Here is an 18,874-nt window from a genome sequence, read left to right on the forward strand (position 1 = left end):
ATGACAAGAAGAGGACCGCTATTTAACCTGGAGAACATGACAAGGAGAGGACCACTGTTTAACCTGGAGAACATGACAAGGAGAGGACCACTGTTTAACCTGGAGAACATGAGAAGAAGAGGACCACTGTTTAACCTGGAGAACATGACAAGGAGAGGACCGCTGTTTAACCTGGAGAACATGACAAGGAGAGGACCACTGTTTAACCTGGAGAACATGAGAAGGAGAGGACCGCTGTTTAACCTGGAGAACATGACAAGAAGAGGACCGCTGTTTAACCTGGAGAACATGAGAAGGAGAGGACCGCTGTTTAACCTGGAGAACATGACAAGGAGAGGACCGCTGTTTAACCTGGAGAACATGACAAGCAGAGGACCACTGTTTAACCTGGAGAACATGACAAGGAGAGGACCACTGTTTAACCTGGAGAACATGACAAGGAGAGGACCACTATTTAACCTGGAGAACATGACAAGAAGAGGACCACTGTTTAACCTGGAGAACATGACAAGAAGAGGACCACTGTTTAACCTGGAGAACATGACAAGGAGAGGACCACTGTTTAACCTGGAGAACATGACAAGGAGAGGACCACTGTTTAACCTGGAGAACATGACAAGAAGAGGACCGCTGTTTAACCTGGAGAACATGACAAGGAGAGGACCACTGTTTAACCTGGAGAACATGACAAGAAGAGGACCACTGTTTAACCTGGAGAACATGAGAAGCAGAGGACCACTATTTAACCTGGAGAACATGACAAGAAGAGGACCACTGTTTAACCTGGAGAACATGACAAGGAGAGGACCACTGTTTAACCTGGAGAACATGACAAGAAGAGGACCACTGTTTAACCTGGAGAACATGACAAGCAGAGGACCACTATTTAACCTGGAGAACATGACAAGAAGAGGACCACTGTTTAACCTGGAGAACATGACAAGCAGAGGACCACTATTTAACCTGGAGAACATGAGAAGAAGAGGACCACTGTTTAACCTGGAGAACATGAGAAGATTCAAAGAATCAAAATCTACAAAGTAACTAGTAACTAACATTTTCAAATAATCGTAGTGGAGTAAAAGTACAATATTTGCCTCTTAGGCGGGTGCAAATATGATTTGACCCCCAAAAAATTGGAACAAAAGGTTTCTCAATGGTTTATTGCAGTATCAGGTGTAATGAAATCTGATCATTAGAAATGTCAAATTTCCAAGATGGCCGCCACCAGTTCCTTAAAAGACCATTACTCCTTCATTATTTGCATGTAATTATGGTGCCTAACCCCATGTTTTGGTGATCTAATAATCCAATTAGCATATATACATTATAGTCAAGTGATAATAAGTACAATTAACTATTGAAGCAATTGCTTATAAGCATTTTTAACGATGTAATTGGACATTTCTCCCTTTTCTACACGCCATAATGCCCAGGATTGGTGAATTCATCACCTATACATGTAATTCACATTCTGTTGAAGCTTTCAAAATTTCTTTGGATACCAATAAGGAATAAATTCATTATTACTGGGTGGTACTGTGACATTTGTAAAAACATGGCTGCCAAGTGATAGACTGGGAATATTACACAAATCTTGGAAGAAATTCCTTACCGAGAAATGTCTTCACCAATTTGTTTGTAAAGGTGTCTGGTTCCCAAACTGGGGGTCCCCCAAATGATTTTGGGGGGTCCCCAGATGGTTAGCTTAATGTGCAACATTGTTTTCTCACTCGACAGTAAACAAACCAACATACAGTATAAGTGTATACAGGGTATCTGCACATTTCTAAAGTTACAATTTAATTACTCTTAAGACTATATTATCTATATATATATTATCTCAAATATTAGGTAAGAAAGATGCAAACATTGTGAAAATAGCCGATGTACAAGCTCACAACGCTACACTCAGTAGGAAAAAATGTCCACTTGTGGGCCTAGAGAGGGTGTGTGCAAGTCAGTACAGAGCTATCACAACATGTATCTAGTGTCTTCTACTGGGTGTCTAGGCAGGGGTGGTGGAGGAGTGTGGCGTGGATAAGGTTCAGATTTGCTTGTCACAGACATCTCTTTATTCCTGTGAGTAGTTGTGTGAGGTTTTAGTGCAAAATTAATTTCACATGTCTTTGTTTTGTGATTGGTACTGCTGGCAATAAGCTTGAACCTTGATCTTTTTTTCTGGATAATTGTAACAGCAAGAAGGTACGTATAGGGGACAGCCCATGACGCCCTGGGCTCCAGTCTCCCCATACAATCCCAATCTAACCGACTTCCACGCCCATAAGGGGCTGTGTCCCTGCTGCTATCCAACAAACAAGCATTGCTTTCGGCATACAAATCTTTTTTGTTCTGGAGCTGTTCTGGAGAGGGGAGAGGACGCTCTGTGCCATATTGATAAGTCACTGGGGGCCCCTGGGAATATTAATGGTCAGCCACCACCAACTCTCCTGTGAGCCAGTCCGACATAGACACCCTTGTATGCCTGACACACAGTCATGCACCACCACGTGGAGGACATGGGGGAGATCAGAAGCTCAGGGTCTCCTTGGCTCCTAACTTTGCTCTTCTGTGCTCCAAGTGCCCAGGGAGCAATCCAGTAACCCCCATACTCCCCTCTACCCACCTGAGGGGATAACCTCACTCCGTCAAATGGAAGAAGCTTGCGACACACATTTTGTTTCACAGCGTACTTGCATCTGAGACTTCGGGCGCAGAATCGATGACAGACGGAGTTTCATTTTTTCAAGATACTAGGCAGGTGATTGGATGATCCCGCCCCTAGCAGCCGCTGATTGGTTCGTATGCGCAGCGGTTCGGGCAGCTTTACTCTGTGAGCAATCCCAGACCCTCCTTCCTGAAACCAAATGCAATGCAATGCATGAGATTTCCGGAGGGAGGGGGTGTTTACCAGGCTACTGAGGGGAACCCTAGGCCCACTAAACTCTAGACCAGACCCACCCCGCATACTCCCCTCTGTCTAGGCACCCAGTTCTGACAGCTCTACACTAACCTCCATAACCACCCCATCCCTCTTTGCACACTCACACTGATTGCCTTCCTAATGTGTTAAAAAGTTCTATAAACATCTATTCAATGTTTTTCAAAATCGTGTGTCTACAAGATGACACTGCGCTAGTCCACGAGAAAAATAAATATTCTCGTGTATGTAGGGGAGGAGTTTTGAAGTTCCTGTGGGGTGGGTAAGGGGAGGGGTGCAGAGAGATTGGTTCAAAATGCAAGAAATTGTTTTTGAGTGGGGTGTATAGTCAAAGATGAATTTAGTTTGGGCAATATTGAAAACAATACTATATTGCAACTGACAATATTCTCTGCCACCACCTTCTGCAAATGGTGACTATTAGTTGTGTTGTGTTTTGAGGATATCTTAAAGCCTTGTTCCAGTAAAAAAAAATATATAAGTTGTTGGACATTTATTATATAATTAGTTAAGTTAACTTGAAACGGGTGACCATTTCAGAGGGTGTTAATAGAGTCTCAAACAAAATATAGGATTTCACAATTATCTAATTGTATCTCTGCAATTTGGACAAGTCCAATGGATTCCCAGGCCCCCAAAACATGGGGTTAGACACAAAAAGTACTTGTCTAGGATAAATAATGAAGGAATTAAGCTATTTTATTGTTTTTTGGCCATCTTGGACGCCATCTTGAAAATAACACCTTAAAAGTGGGCAAACTTTGGTAGACTTTTAGTATGTTATTCAGGACACCGCATACTACAAAAAACAGTTGAGAAACCTTTTGTTCCAATTTTTTGGGGGTAAGGTGCTTTTTTTTCATATATGCACCCGCCTATCTGAGATGTAGTGGAGTAGAAGTAAAAGTACAGAAAATGGGAAATACTCCAGTAAAGTAAAAATTCCTCAAAAGTGTACTTAAGTACAGTACTTAAGTAAATGTACTTAGTTACTTTACACCACTGGTGGCGACCTAATATTTGACTTTGTCCATATGGCCCAGCCCTATAGTGGTGAGAGGGATGACATGCTAACTGACCTGATGATGGTGTCAAAGCGGTCAATAAGTGGACCCAGCTCCAGGCCTCTCAGAATGCCTCCGTTTCCCATCACCACACAGCGCTGACACTCCTTCTTTGTGTCCAGTTGAGGCGTGGAGTCCGAGTCTGGCAGCTTGACAAGGAATTCATCAAAGAACAACAAAGTATTAATAATTAATTGTAGTCATGTTATCAGGATGTATGTGTCAGACTTTTCAGATTTCATTCAAGCACCGATGGACCGATTGGCGGGAAACTTTGCACGCACAGTACTTCCAGTAGGCAAAGGAAGAACCTCCACCCCAATGTTTACAAATGGGCCAGTTATAGCGCCACCATGAGACAGATATTTGCAAAACAATTGCTTTGCTACTACTCCTAGAGATTTTGCCCAAACCTAACACAAATCGGTGTACATTATCTCTGTTGTTGTCATGTGTTGTCATGTGTTATCACAAAGTATCTGTCGGAGTTCTCAAATTACATTCCGATTGGCCACGTTTGGCTTCCAATCCAATCGCAGGAGTGGCCTGTTTTGCACAAAATGCCACAAATCATGAATGCAGCATCCGATTGGTGTGAAACGTTGCACGCACACTCCGAGGAGCCCAAGGAAGATCTGGCACATCAAATGTTTCAAATCGGCCTCATGGCGGCACTACAACAGGTCACAACACAGCCCTGGGTAGGCAACCTGGCCTGTCGGGAATCTTTTGCAGTTATTATTGTTATTGTTATTATTGTTGTTATTATTCTATTGGTCTCTGTCTGGTGGAAACCAAAACAAAAAAGTCCAACACTTTTGAGAATTCAAATAAAAAAAAGCAAAAGTAGCAGATTTACAAGCTCAAAAACGCGGCGTTTCGAGCTTGTGGATCTGCTACTTTTGATACTTCTGTGTGACGCTGTATTATGATCAAGTTTTCAAGTAATTTACGGAAAAACACAAACAGTTAGAATATGGAGAAGGTTGCTGCCCGACAACAACGTATTATTATTATTATCATCATCATCATCATCATTATTATTCACCAGCTTAAGCAGGTCTTCCAGTTTGCGCCTCAGTCCTCTGAATCCAAAAGGGGGCGGGTACAGGAAGAGGTGGTTGGGAAGGGGCATGTCCTTACTGGACAGGAAGGGCGTGGTCTCCATACTGGAAGCAGGAAGTCGGGCCAACAAGCTCCGCCTGGTGTTGCTGGGCTGACACTCTGCCTCCAGCACGCTGTGCACGTACGTGTGCACGAGCTGAAAACAAAACACAGGTCAATGCAGGCAGTGACGGTCAGTGATGGACGAGGTACTCAAAACCCCAGTACTTCAGTCAAAGTATCGATACTCCTAGTCCAAAATATTACTCAACTACAAGTGAAAGTTGCTCCATCACATTTTTACTTGAGTTAAAGTACTGGAGTACTTACTTTTAACCAATTTTCAACCTATCTTCATATAATTGGTCCTCGCTAAAGCTCATTATAATATTGTACTGTCTGGGTGAAGGTCTCAGTCTATAGTAGCTTAATGACTAGTATTACAATTATATGTCCAATGTATTTGTATTTAAGTTCATAAAGTTTTCCAGAAAAAAAAGTTATAATATATATATATATTTTATTTTTTTTAATTATTATTTTCAGGGGGTGCTGCAGCCCTGGCATCCCTATTTTGGGCAAATGTATTTAAAAAAAAGTATAACGTGTTGCATTCGCAACACTTTTTGAGCTTGGAGATCGGCTACTTTTTGCTATTCGTCTTACAGACAAATGATATTATATAGGGCTCATGTGGTTAAAACATTGGTTCATTTGTTGGATTATATTCCTCTTGACAGACTACCACTCTATTAAATTAAACATTAATTTCAATCCTATTGTGCTTTATTCTATAAAAAAAACGTTATGCTATTGTATTCTATTGTTTTATTCTACTGTGTTTTATTCTATCGTGTTTTATGTGTTCTATTGCAGTTGTACCTGTCGGTGTTCCGGATCTACGTCGACATGCAAGGCCAGAGGTTTGGTTGTCTCCGTTTCAGTCTCAAAGAGTGGTAGAGAGACCACGGCCAAACTCACCAAACCCACCACCACGAGAAGCACCAGCACACGCCTGCGGGCGCGCACACACACACACACACACACACACACACACACACACACACACACACACACACACACACACACACACACACACACACACACACACACACACACACACACACACACACACACACACACACACACACACACACACACACACACACAGAGAGAGAGAGACCAAGAACAATTTTAGCTTGTGAAATTAATTATAAAAAGTGATGATACTCTTTTTTGCTAAATTAAGCATCTGTATGCTCATAATCAGGGTTAGGAAGTCCATCCGTCACAGCCTGGGCCATCAAGGTTCATGCCAAGTTTCCCAAAGTTGCCATTTGGGCAGCCAAGCAAGAATTGTTGTAGGTCCCCATATGAATACAAATCCACACGCGGGCGCGCGCACACACACACACACACACACACACACACACACACACACACACACACACACACACACACACACACACACACACACACACACACACACACACACATCATAGGAAAAGCACCTGTCTGCGAGCATGTGACGGATTACAACAATAAAAATGGAATGTAGTTTCATGCACAGACAGTGTCATCCTCAGCTCTACAGAGCACACAGCAGTCTGTTCTCTTTGCATTGATTTGATTATTCCTTCAATTAGGTTGTACCTGTATGTTGTATGCTGTATGTCATTGTTGTATAATCAAGGCTGTCGGGCAGAAACCTCACTGTATCTCCACATTTCATTTCATTTAAAAATTTAAATTCGCATCGCGACGCATTGTGAGCTTGTAGATCTGCTATTTTCAAAAGATTTGTATGCATTTGAAAACTTGTGAAATAGGACATTCTGTGCATAATGATTGTAGTCGCCTAATCTACAGTTGATTGATGATACACTTGGTTGCATGCAGAAAATAGCCGATCTACAAGCTCACAACTGCGACGCGTTGTGAGCTTGTAGATCTGCTATTTTCAGAGCGCGACACCCGAGCGCAACCAAACATAAAATGACTCGTCTTTTAGTTCTACTGGATCTCTTCTCCACTAGTCCCTCACTAACATTTTACTCTAGTTTTTACTTGTTGACCAAATAGAGCACCGAAGTCCTGACGTCACTCGTTCATCCCCAGGTTTGCGGAAGTAATTTCTCTATGGAGAATAACATTGGGTCATCTTAGAATCGTCTCATATAAGAATTGTGGTCCAAAAATAAACACCGCGTGTCGGCGTTATTGTCAGGGAGGAGGTTCTGTATCGTTTATGATAGTTAGTCACTTATATTTGATACAGTCTGTTTCTGGCGAAAATGTAACTAATTCGGCGGAAGTAACATTATCGTTTTCTCACCGTCAGTTGATGCTTCATATCCATAAGAGTCAACCCGCCGGGGTCATTTGTTTATTTTTGGAACACAGTTCTTATTTGACGCGATATTAAATACGTGTATGGGATTCAGAACGGGGGTGGAAAACTGCGAACCAGGTAGACAAACAAAGGATGTGTAAATGACGTCAGACTTCGGCGGTCTATTGTCAATACATTTAGTCTCAGTTTCAGTCATCGTTTTCATTTTGTTTCCGTCAGTGAAAAAAGGAAGCCGACGAACATTTTTTTGTCATAGTTTTAGTCGACGAAATTAACACAAATGCTCAGGGGATACATTGTAGCCTCTGGGACCAGACGAATCTGCCAGCGCAAAAAAAAAAAAAATGCACTCTGCGATTTGGGTCTGGCACCGCTCCGTAGAGAATCCATTTCCTGCTCCAGAAGACGGGGGTAACCAATCAGGGCCCAGTAATTCAAGTATGGGAGACTGTAATTGGTAGTTAGTTTGTAGGTCTAACCAATTGCGTCGAGAGTTAATTGTTTCGATCCCGCCCCCTTGGAAAAGAAACGTCCTTATAGAAGCACGATCTAAATGTCTCGATAGAAGAGCAGGGAGACAAAACACAACCACCCCAATTGTATCAGTTATATTGTATTAACATACTCTACCTTACAGATCGGACATTACATTTTATTCATCAAAGTTACATAGTGTCACTTTAATGCCTACTTTGTCATACTACAACTACAGTGTCACACAGAAGTAGCTTGTAGATCGGCCATTTTTATGCTGCTTTTGAATTTGAATCCTGAAAACTAACAGTTTTGGAGCTTTTCCTCCCAACAGCAACGATACTGTATACCAGCGATTCGAATTTCAAGGAACCCCCCCCCCCCCCCCAGTCTGACATGCAATAGTCCACAGACCCCCCCCCCCATTTGATACCATTAGTTATCCCTGGCACCCCCCCCCCAATCTACACCGTAAGATCCTCAGTGTTAATTTTAACTCTGAGAGTGCACAACCCATTTGGTTCCATTGACTACCATTTATTTACTATTTTATATGATCAAAATCCTACTGTTTTGTTAATTATTTGGAGGGGGGGGGGGGGGGGGGGGGGCATCAGTAGGCCCCGGCCCACAGGTTGATAAACAGTGCTGTAAGCAGTGGTGGAAAAAGTACTCAAATTCTTTACTTAAGTAGAAGTACCAATACTGCAATATAAAAATACTCTGTTACTAGTAAAAGTCCATCTTGGGGGATACACTCATTGGATATTTGATTAACCTATACATTTCCTTTTAGTAAATTGTCGATGGCCACGCGGCCCAGTTCCCCCGAAGGGCCCCTGAGAGCCTAGGGGGCCCCTGAGAGCCAAGGGCCCAATGGATAATACAGCCCTGCACACACACACACACGTGACCATGTAGAAGTGCAGTTAAGTGTTAAGTGACCATGTAGAAGTGCAGTTAAGTGTTAAGTGACCATGTAGAAGTGCAGTTAAGTGTTAAGTGACCATGTAGAAGTGCAGTTAAGTGTTAAGTGACCATGTAGAAGTGCAGTTAAGTGTTAAGTGACCATGTAGAAGTGCAGTTAAGTGTTAAGTGACCATGTAGAAGTGCAGTTAAGTGTTAAGTCATTGCTGTCAGTTAGTTGAGCTTCCACTGCGGCAACGCTATGAGTTTAATAGTGAATGTTTTCCTAACACATTCTGCGTTGTCTGTGTGTGTCCGTGAAAACAGCCGACAGAAGCACTGCTAGGATTAGTGTGCTATGCCATGGGGCTTAAACAGCACTAACACGCACACACACACGCACAGACACAGACACAGACACACAGACAGACAGACAGACAGACAGACAGACAGACAGACAGACAGACAGACAGACAGACAGACAGACAGACAGACAGACACACACACACACACACACACACACACACACACACACACGCGAGGGTCATATGTCTTCAACACAGGCTTAAGGCAATTAGATCGGGAACGCATCTGTGTCATTTTCACATTTATTTGGCTATTCAAAAATAGCAGATCTACAAGCTCATAGCGCTGCACCGAGTGCTGCGCTATGAGCTTGTAGATCTGCTATTTTAGAAAAATCGGCAAATCTTTGAATATATATATGTATTTTTTTTTAAAGGAATATTTTAACTCAATTCTTTGCATGGGGGATTCTACAAATGTCTTCTAAATCCGTAGTTAAAAAAATAAAATAAAATAAAACGCATGTTGCTATAATCAGTGGTTCTCAAACTTTTTCATGTCAAGGACCCCCAAAAATGATATGTATTTGGCCACGGACCCCCATCTCAAAACGTTTTTCAAACGCTTTGAAAAATAATAATTTTGCACTCATTTTCAACTCTTATTCCTAAAAATTGCAGATCTACAAGCTCGTAGCGCATGAGCTTGTAGATCTGCAATTTTTGAAAAGCCAAAATAAATGTAAACGGATGCTTTCCTGGTCTTAATGGCTTCATGTTGGCACTTCCAACAGCGTCTCCCGTCAAATTATTTCTGAGCTAAAATCCTCCACATGTTCACTGGATGCCATCCCAACCTCCTTTTTTAAAGAGACAGTAGACTGTTTTATCAATGAACTTCTGGACATTGTTAATTGCTCCCTAACATCAGGCACTTTCCCAGACCCACTTAAAACCGCTTTAGTTAGGCCATTACTCAAAAAACCTAATTTAGACTCCTCTGTTATGATCAACTACAGACCAATTTCCAACCTGCCCTTTGTAGGTAAGATTCTGGAAAAAGCAGTGCTGAAACAGCTAGAGCTGTTCCTTCATAAAAATGACATGTACGAAAAGTTTCAGTCCGGTTTCAGAGGCGGACATAGCACAGAGACAGCACTTATTAAAGTCATGAATGACATCAGACTGAGCACAGACCTGAAGAAAGCTTCTGTCCTTGTCCTCCTCGACTTGAGTGCCGCTTTCGACACCATCGACCACGGAATACTCCTGAACAGACTTGAAACCCGGATTGGCCTCTCAGGACCCACACTGAACTGGTTCCGCACCTACCTCACAGGCCGGAACTATTCTGTGAGTCTTGGAGACTATGTCTCAGAGAAGCGAAGTTCCCTATTTGGTGTCCCCCAGGGCTCGATCCTCGGTCCACTGTTATTCTCCCTTTACATGCTCCCACTTGGAGAAATTATACGTAGTCATGGTGCCCACTTCCACAGCTATGCCGATGATACCCAGCTGTATCTATCCGTAGACCCAAACAACAGTGACTCACTTCATCCCCTGCTCAACTGCCTCTCCAGCATTGAGCAGTGGATGAATAGCAATTCCCTGAAATTAAATCAAGATAAAACGGAAATTCTCATCATTGGCACAGATGCTCAAAAGCTTGTAGTCATGAATATACTCGGAAATCTGTCCGCACAGGTAAAACCAACTGTGAAAAACCTGGGTGTTATCCTCGACTCCGACCTCAATTTTGGAAAACACATAAGCAATGTCACTAAAATAGCTTTTTACCACCTGAGAAACATTGCAAGAGTTAGACCCTTCCTCTCCTTAGAGGACGCTAAGAAACTTACCCATGCCTTTGTTTTATCAAGATTAGATTACTGTAATGCACTTTATACAGGCTTACCCAAGAAAACTACTGAGCGGCTGCAACTTATTCAAAATGCAGCAGCCAGAATCCTAACGAACACCAGGAAAAGGGACCACATTACGCCTGTACTTGCGTCATTGCACTGGATCCCTGTGAAGTTTAGAATAGATTTTAAAGTTCTTTTACTTGTTTTTAAAGCCTTGAATGGCCTAGCACCTTGCTATCTGTCGGATTGCCTAGAGAAGTATGTCCCAGGGCGCCCCCTCAGGTCACTCGGTGCTGGACTGTTGACGGAGCTGTCAACAAATGGCAAGAGACATGGGGAGGCTGCCTTTGGTAGCTATGCACCAAAGATTTGGAACCTACTCCCCCTGCATATCAGACAGGCAACCTCGGTTGACGGTTTTAAGAGGCAGCTAAAAACCCATTTATATGATCTTGCTTTTAACTGATCTCCTTTTAATCTGTCCCCCCACCCCACACACACTTTTTCACTGTTTTGTATTTTTTTTCTCTTGTCTAGTTTTTAACTTTTTGTTTTGTTTAACTTGTGTTTTTTAACCTGACTGTAAAGCACTTTGAACTGCATTTATGTCTGAAAGGTGCTCTATAAATAAAGATTATTATTATTATTATTATTATCTAATAATAGTAATAATAATAATAATACTACACTTTATTTGTACAGCACCTTTCATGACATGAAATGCAGCTCAAAGTGCTTTATAGAGCAACAATAAGTGCTTTACAGAAAAAGTACAAATAATTTAACAATAAAAAAAATATATATATATATACATATATATATATACATATATATATATACATATATATATATATATATATATATACATATACATATATATATACATATATATATATATATATATATATATACATATATATATATATATATATATATATATATATATATGTATATATATACATATATATATATACATATATATATATATATATATACATACATATATACATATATATATATACATATATATATATATATATGTTACAGTATGATTGGAGAACCAGTACGATTGAAGAAAGCGCGCTCGTTTTTACCACCCACCCAGCACTAGAGGGAGCCACAAGCCAGGCTTGTGCACAAACATATATGGCCACACACACACACACACAGTCACACACACACACACACACACACACACACACACACACACACGCACACACGCACACACGCGCACGCGCTCATGCTTTTTTTGGTTTATTGAAAGCAGGACTGTTTAGATACTTTTATTGTGTTCTGGCTTTTGTTTTACTTTCTCCCTGACACACACACACACACACACACACACACACACAGTGATCCATGAAAAGAACTATTCTGTCCCTATCGGTTTACAAATCAAACGGCGCTGAGTCGACTAGTGGAGCGTCGGCCGGTCAGTGCGGGCACTCGCGCCTGGAGGCGCGAGGGCGCACTTCCTCGGCCTCAAGCTCCACTAAATCGGCGCGCCTCCGTCATGGACAAGCGTGTGCGTGTGAACGCGTGTTCAGCGTTCCCCTCATAGATATTATGGTTCCCCTAGCGTAGCTTCCTGGTTGCTATGTGGGGGGGAACAACAAAAGACAGGTCCGCTCGGCGCATCAAAGCCCCGCCTCTCCGCGTTCTCCTTCTCCTCCGAGGAGGAGGAGAAGGAGAGAAGGAGAGGACGGGACGGTTTATTACGCGAGGAGGAGGAGGAGGAGGAGGCTCCTCTTCCTCGCGAGCCTCGCGTAATAACCCCCCGCCTCGCAGCGCCGTCCTCCTTCTCCTCCTCTCGAGCCTCGCTAATAAACCCTGTCTCGAAAAGCCCCGCCTCGCCCCGAAGGAGCCCCGTGCCTAAAAACGAGCGCTCTGTCTTCAATCGTACTGGTTCTCCAAACGTACTGTGACATATATATATATATATATATATATATATATATATATACATATACATATACATATACATATATATATATATATATATATATATATATATATATATATATATATATATTACCCACTTAAGCCCTATATACATTTCGGCCATTTGAAAATAGCCGATCTGCAAGCTCACAATGACGCATTGTGAGCTTGTAGATCGGCTATTTTCAAAAATATTTGTATACATATGAAAACCGGTGAAATGGGACATTCTACATATTGAGTACTTTCTACTTTGGTACTATAAGTATATTTTGATACCAATACTTTTTGTACCTATATACTCAAGTAACTTCTGACTTTTACTTGTAACAGAGTATTTCTACATTGCAGTATTGATACTTTTACTTAAGTAAAACACCACTTTTTCCACCACTGCCGCACACACGCACGCACGCACGCACGCGCACGCACACACACACACACACACACACACACACACACACACACCACACACACACCACACACACACACACACACACACACACACACACACACACACACACACACACACACACACACACACACACACACACACACACACACACACACACACACACCTCTCTCTAGTCTAATCTTATGTGAATTTATTCTTTGGGAAAATAAAATGTAAATCCAATAAACGGACGTAAACACGATGACCTCAGCGTGACCTCAGCGTTCCACATCCACATTCAAAGCAGCCAAAGCACTGAAAAGCTCTGATTAACCGAGTCAAACCGGGAACGCACCTGTGTAATTATTATTTTATACTTTGGGCTATTCAAAAATAGCAGATCTACAAGCTCATAGCGCGGCACCGAGTGCCGCGCTATGAGCTTGTAGATCTGCTATTTTATGAAAAATTGTGATAATTTGTCCAAATATTTGAATATATATATATACATATATTTGAATATATATATATATATATATATATATATATATATATATATATATATATATATATATATATATATATATATTTTAAAGCGATCGTTTTTAAGCGATCGTTTTTAACTCCAGTCTTTGCTTCATGGGGGGGTCCCTAGAACTAGATATTTCGAGATGGGGGTCCGCGGCCAAATATATATCATCTTGAGGGTCCTTGACAGGAAAAAGTTAGAGAACCACTAGATATAGAAACATACGTTTCAAACATACAAAAAAAAAACTGTTAGGATTCAGAAGATATTTGTAGAATCCCCCCCAGAAGCAAAGATTTGAGTTACAAATGTTGGCTTTAAAAAAAATATATATATACACATCAAAGATTTGCACAAACTTTCACGATAAAATTTTTTTTTTGCAGATCTACAAGTTCGTAGCGCGGCACTCATATATTGTAGATCTGCTATTTTTGAACAGCCCAAAGAAATCTAGAAATGACACAGATGCGGTCCCGGTCTTAATGGGTTAAATAAATACGCGTACCCTGCAGCTCAGGAGAGCTTCTTTCTTTCTGTCTTTCATGCTGTGGTTCTGTTTGAGCAGAGCATCAGAGCATCAGAGCATCAGAGCATCAGAGCATCAGAGCAGCAGAGCAGCAGAGCATCAGAGCAGCAGAGCAGCAGAGCAGCAGAGCAGCAGAGCATCAGAGCATCCTGCAGTAACATGGGAGTGAGTTCCAGATCCCTTGACAAAGTCTCTTTTCTAAAAGACGTGTGAGTGTTTGTTTGTTTTGTCCCGGCGGTGGATCTCAGTTTGTTTTTAATCAGTGAGCCTTTAGAACAAGAAAAACAAACCAACACTCCCCAGGGCTCTGGTCACAGGCTTCTTCTGATTTCTTTTGGTTTTATGAAAACCACTAGACCGCTTAACCACTTAACCGCTTAACCGCAAGACCGCTAGACCACTTGACCACAACACCACTAGACCACTTGACCGCTAGACCACTTGACCACTAGACTGCTAGACCACTTGACCACAACACCACTAGACCACTTGACCGCTAGACCACTTGACCACTAGACCACTTGACCACAACACCACTAGACCACAACACCACTAGACTGCTAGACCACTTGACCACAACACCACTAGACCACAACACCACTAGACTGCTAGACCGCTAGACCACTTGACCACAACACCACTAGACCACTTGACCACAACACCACAAGACCACTTGACCACAACACCACTAGACCACTTGACCACAACACCACTAAACCACAACACCACTAAACCACTAGACCACAACACCACTAGACTGCTAGACCGCTAGACCACTTGACCACAACACCACTAGACCACTTGACCACAACACCACTAGACCACTTGACCACAACACCACTAGACCACTTGACCACAACACCACTAGACCACTTGACCGCTACACCACTAGACCACTTGACCACAACACCGCTAGACCACTTGACCACAACACCACTAGACCACTAGACCACAACACCACTAGACTGCTAGACCGCTAGACCACTTGACCACAACACCACTAGACCACTTGACCACAACACCGCTAGACCACTTGACCACAACACCACTTGACCGCTAGACCACTAGACCACTTGACCACAACACCGCTAGACCACTTGACCACAACACCACTAGACCACAACACCACTAGACCGCTTGAGCGCTAGACCACTTGACCACAACACCACTAGACCACAAGGCCGCTGCACCACTAGACCGCTTAACCGCTAGACCACTAGACCGCTTGACCACTTGACCACAAGGCTGCTAGTCCGTTTGACCGCTAGACCACCTATCTGGGAACCCATAGTCACAAAAAAAGGAAAAAAACACAGCCCTCCGCTGTTTTTTGCCTCTGGGGGACCTCCCGATAGAATGTGGATAACAGGATGTTGGCCGTTGGGTCCGCCCTCAGCCCTCCACTTCCTGTCCACGTGTCTTTGTTTAAACCACTAGACCGCTAGACTGCAAGACCGCTAAACATGTAAACCAGTACATTTACAACCTTTTCCGGATTAGGTCTGGATTGGTCAGCTGGGGGGGGGGCGTGTGGCATTTTCAGAGCATGTTCATTCCTTAATGATCAATCAAAACCTTTAATCAACGTGTTAAGTGGTCAGATATAGGAAAAAAAACACATAAATAGAAATGTTATGAACATTTGAAAGAAACCTACATGCTCATTTGAGCGCCACAATGCCTTTCGGCACGGCACGCTGGTATTGTTTTATGTACGTACGTACACACACACACACAGTACGGTGCGAGGTGTAATCTGTGTAAAATATATTATGACTCACACATTCAAACGCACAAAGACAACACAAATCTGAGAGCCAGGCTCTATAGATGTAGTGCCTCTACACAAGCTCCTGTTAGAAGGAAAATGATTAGACCTGCTGTGTGCGCTGGAACACACACACACACACACACACACACACACACACACACACAGCCCCTTTATTTCTGGGGAGGGCTAGTGAAAGTCAAATTAAGCAATATTACACGAGAGGGTGTGCTTTACCGTCATTATTGGCACGCCAGTGATGCGGTCAGGAACGAGGCGAAGCCGAGTTCCGCGAGCATCACTGAAGTGCCAATAATGTAGGTAAAGCACACCCTCGAGTGTAATATTGCGATTATACAACAGTTACCAACAAAACACATCCAAACGTATTCATATTGTGGGGCAATTCATAAAAAAAATTCCGCTATTATCTGTTTCCCTGTAAAGAGAAGAGTTTATTTGACTGAGAGGTTAAATAGTCCCTGTAGCAGCGCTATGAGGCACCGTCTCATCAACACAGCTGAGCTATCAATGCTGGCACAGTGGAATGAATTCCAGTAGGCTATATGCTCCGTCGTACGACCGTGTCACGTGGCCAAAATAACTGATAAAGCTGACAACGAGTCGCGATGGCGACGCGTTGTGAACTTGTAGATCGGCTATTTTCGCCGTGCTGTTTGTTTTCGTCTGTTTGTTTTCCTACCGTGGGACAGCGTGACGTCACAGCACAGCTGTGCCATAAATGGTCTAATCAGGTGCGGACTGCAATGCGGAGTGATTTATTAATGTGATTAGGCCCGTGCTATCATGCTGGTTTGAAGCACGGCTAGATAGCCATTTCAACCAGTCAGATTGCTTGGTCGGAACTACCTGTTGTATAATGTGAGTTTACCATAATCACAGTCACCCTTAATCATATTCCATCATATTCAAGGGCTTTTGCAGAGAAATGAGACAGACTCCATAGAGCACTGCAGAGGGGAGGCGTGCAGTGGTGGAAAAAGTACTCAAATTCTCTACTTAAGTAAAAGTACCAATACTGCAATATAAAAATACTCTGTTACAAGTAAAAGTCCAGAATTCAAAATTGACTTGAGTGAAAGTACAAAAGTATTGGCATCAAAATGTACTTAAAGTACCAAAAGTAAAAGTACTGAATCGTCATTGCGACGCGTTGTGAGCTTGTAGATCTGCTATTTTCAAATAGCTTAGGTATAAAATAGGGCTAAAGTGGTTAATGTAGGTTTTATTATATCATAGTTTATACCTGAAAAGTAACTAGTAACTAAAGTTTTCAAGTAAATGTAGTGGAGTAAAAGTACAATATTTGCCTCTGAGATGTAGTGGAGTAGAAGTAAAAGTATTGGAAATTGGAAATACTCAAGTAAAGTACAAATACCTCAAAATTGTACTTAAGTAAATGTACTTAGTTACTTTCCACCACTGGAGGCGTGTGTGTCTGTGTCCAGCTAATCTCTCAAGAACAGATTCTGCTCTCCGCTTGAATATGTGGGGGGGGGGGTTCGTCATATCGCGTACGCACTGGCCTACAAGTGGAATTGCCTTCAGATCAGGAAGCTGGCCGCGCTTTACCCAATCAAATGTAGTGGGCGGGATTTACGTGTCTGCCGATCCTTCCCCACTAGAAACAAACCGAAACTCATTTAACAATAGCGTCCTTGGAGCAGACAAAACCACGGAAAGATATTCACATTTTAACTTGCTCTTTCATCATAGAAACAAGTGGGCTTATAACCAAAACCATCCATGTTCTCTGGGAGAAGTGGTGTTAGTGTTCCGTGTAGAAATATTGTTAGTGGGAATGAAAACATAGTCGCACCACCGGAAGTGATGCGCTGAAGGCAGACCAAAACCCCGGTTTCCTTGCGCACGGGTGCTCCATTTAGCTCCCCCCAGAGCCAAGTGGAAGAGTAAAAAACAGCAGAGGGCGCTGTTTTTCCTTTTTTATTTGGCGATGGGTTCCCAAATTGGTGTCCAGCTGATGCTCGTTAATGTTACATACATGAAGGCAATTATGTTTCTGCACTCATTTTCTGTTTCGGACGAGAATTTTCCTTTTGGTCCTAAAAAAAAAACGCAGCTTATCAATTCATCGGTTAAAACGATTGATAAGGTTATCAACTATCAATTAATTAATCAATCGATAATTTGCATCCCTATACAGTATTCGAGTAAATGTACTCCCCACTGTTTGTTCCATGTGACTGAATTACGTCAGAGAGAGACAACAATAACAGAGTTGTCTCCATAACCTTGACTGCAGAGCAGAGCGCTGCTGGATGTTTGTCGCTCGTTAACACGTTAACACCGGGGAACGCATCTGTGACATTTTTTTTTAATGTCTTTGGCTATTCAAAAATAGCAGATCTACAAGCTCATAGCGCGGCACCGAGTGCCGCGCTATGAGCTTGTAGATCTGCTATTTTGGGGGGAAAAAAAGTAGTGAAAATGTGTGCAAATCTTTGAATACGGTATATATATATATATATATATATATATATATATATATATATGAGCTTGTATATCTGCAATTTTTTTGAATATCCCAATAAATCTGAAAATGACAAAGATGCCGGTGTACATGGATTACTCAATTAGGGCTCGTTAGTGCAGCGCAGCCAGCCGTGTAATTATCTCCCACAGATTGTGTCAACTCCTTAAATTCAATCAGAAACACTCT

At 42.2% G+C, this 18,874-nt stretch overlaps 3 protein-coding genes across 5 annotated transcripts in view; 1 reads left to right on the top strand and 2 right to left on the bottom strand.

Moving 5' to 3' along the window:
• polr1a (RNA polymerase I subunit A) overlaps positions 1–18,874 on the bottom strand; it is a 445,779-nt gene that overhangs the window by 318,271 nt on the left and 108,634 nt on the right. The window lies entirely within an intron of this gene.
• Positions 1–18,874, top strand: part of slbp (stem-loop histone mRNA binding protein) — a 234,777-nt gene that overhangs the window by 198,354 nt on the left and 17,549 nt on the right. The window lies entirely within an intron of this gene.
• st3gal5 (ST3 beta-galactoside alpha-2,3-sialyltransferase 5) overlaps positions 1–18,874 on the bottom strand; it is a 56,349-nt gene that overhangs the window by 13,583 nt on the left and 23,892 nt on the right. For both annotated transcript variants that reach the window (XM_080415319.1, XM_080415320.1), the window contains exons 3-5: positions 5,992–6,124; positions 5,054–5,266; positions 4,021–4,154 (exon numbers count right to left, since the gene is read on the bottom strand). In XM_080415319.1, the coding sequence (XP_080271445.1) occupies positions 4,021–4,154; positions 5,054–5,266; positions 5,992–6,124 (480 nt within the window). The remainder of the gene's footprint in view (positions 1–4,020; positions 4,155–5,053; positions 5,267–5,991; positions 6,125–18,874) is intronic.

Source organism: Gymnoscopelus braueri (genome assembly GCF_963280865.1).
Source record: "Gymnoscopelus braueri genome assembly, chromosome: 20".
Lineage (NCBI taxonomy): Eukaryota > Metazoa > Chordata > Actinopteri > Myctophiformes > Myctophidae > Gymnoscopelus > Gymnoscopelus braueri.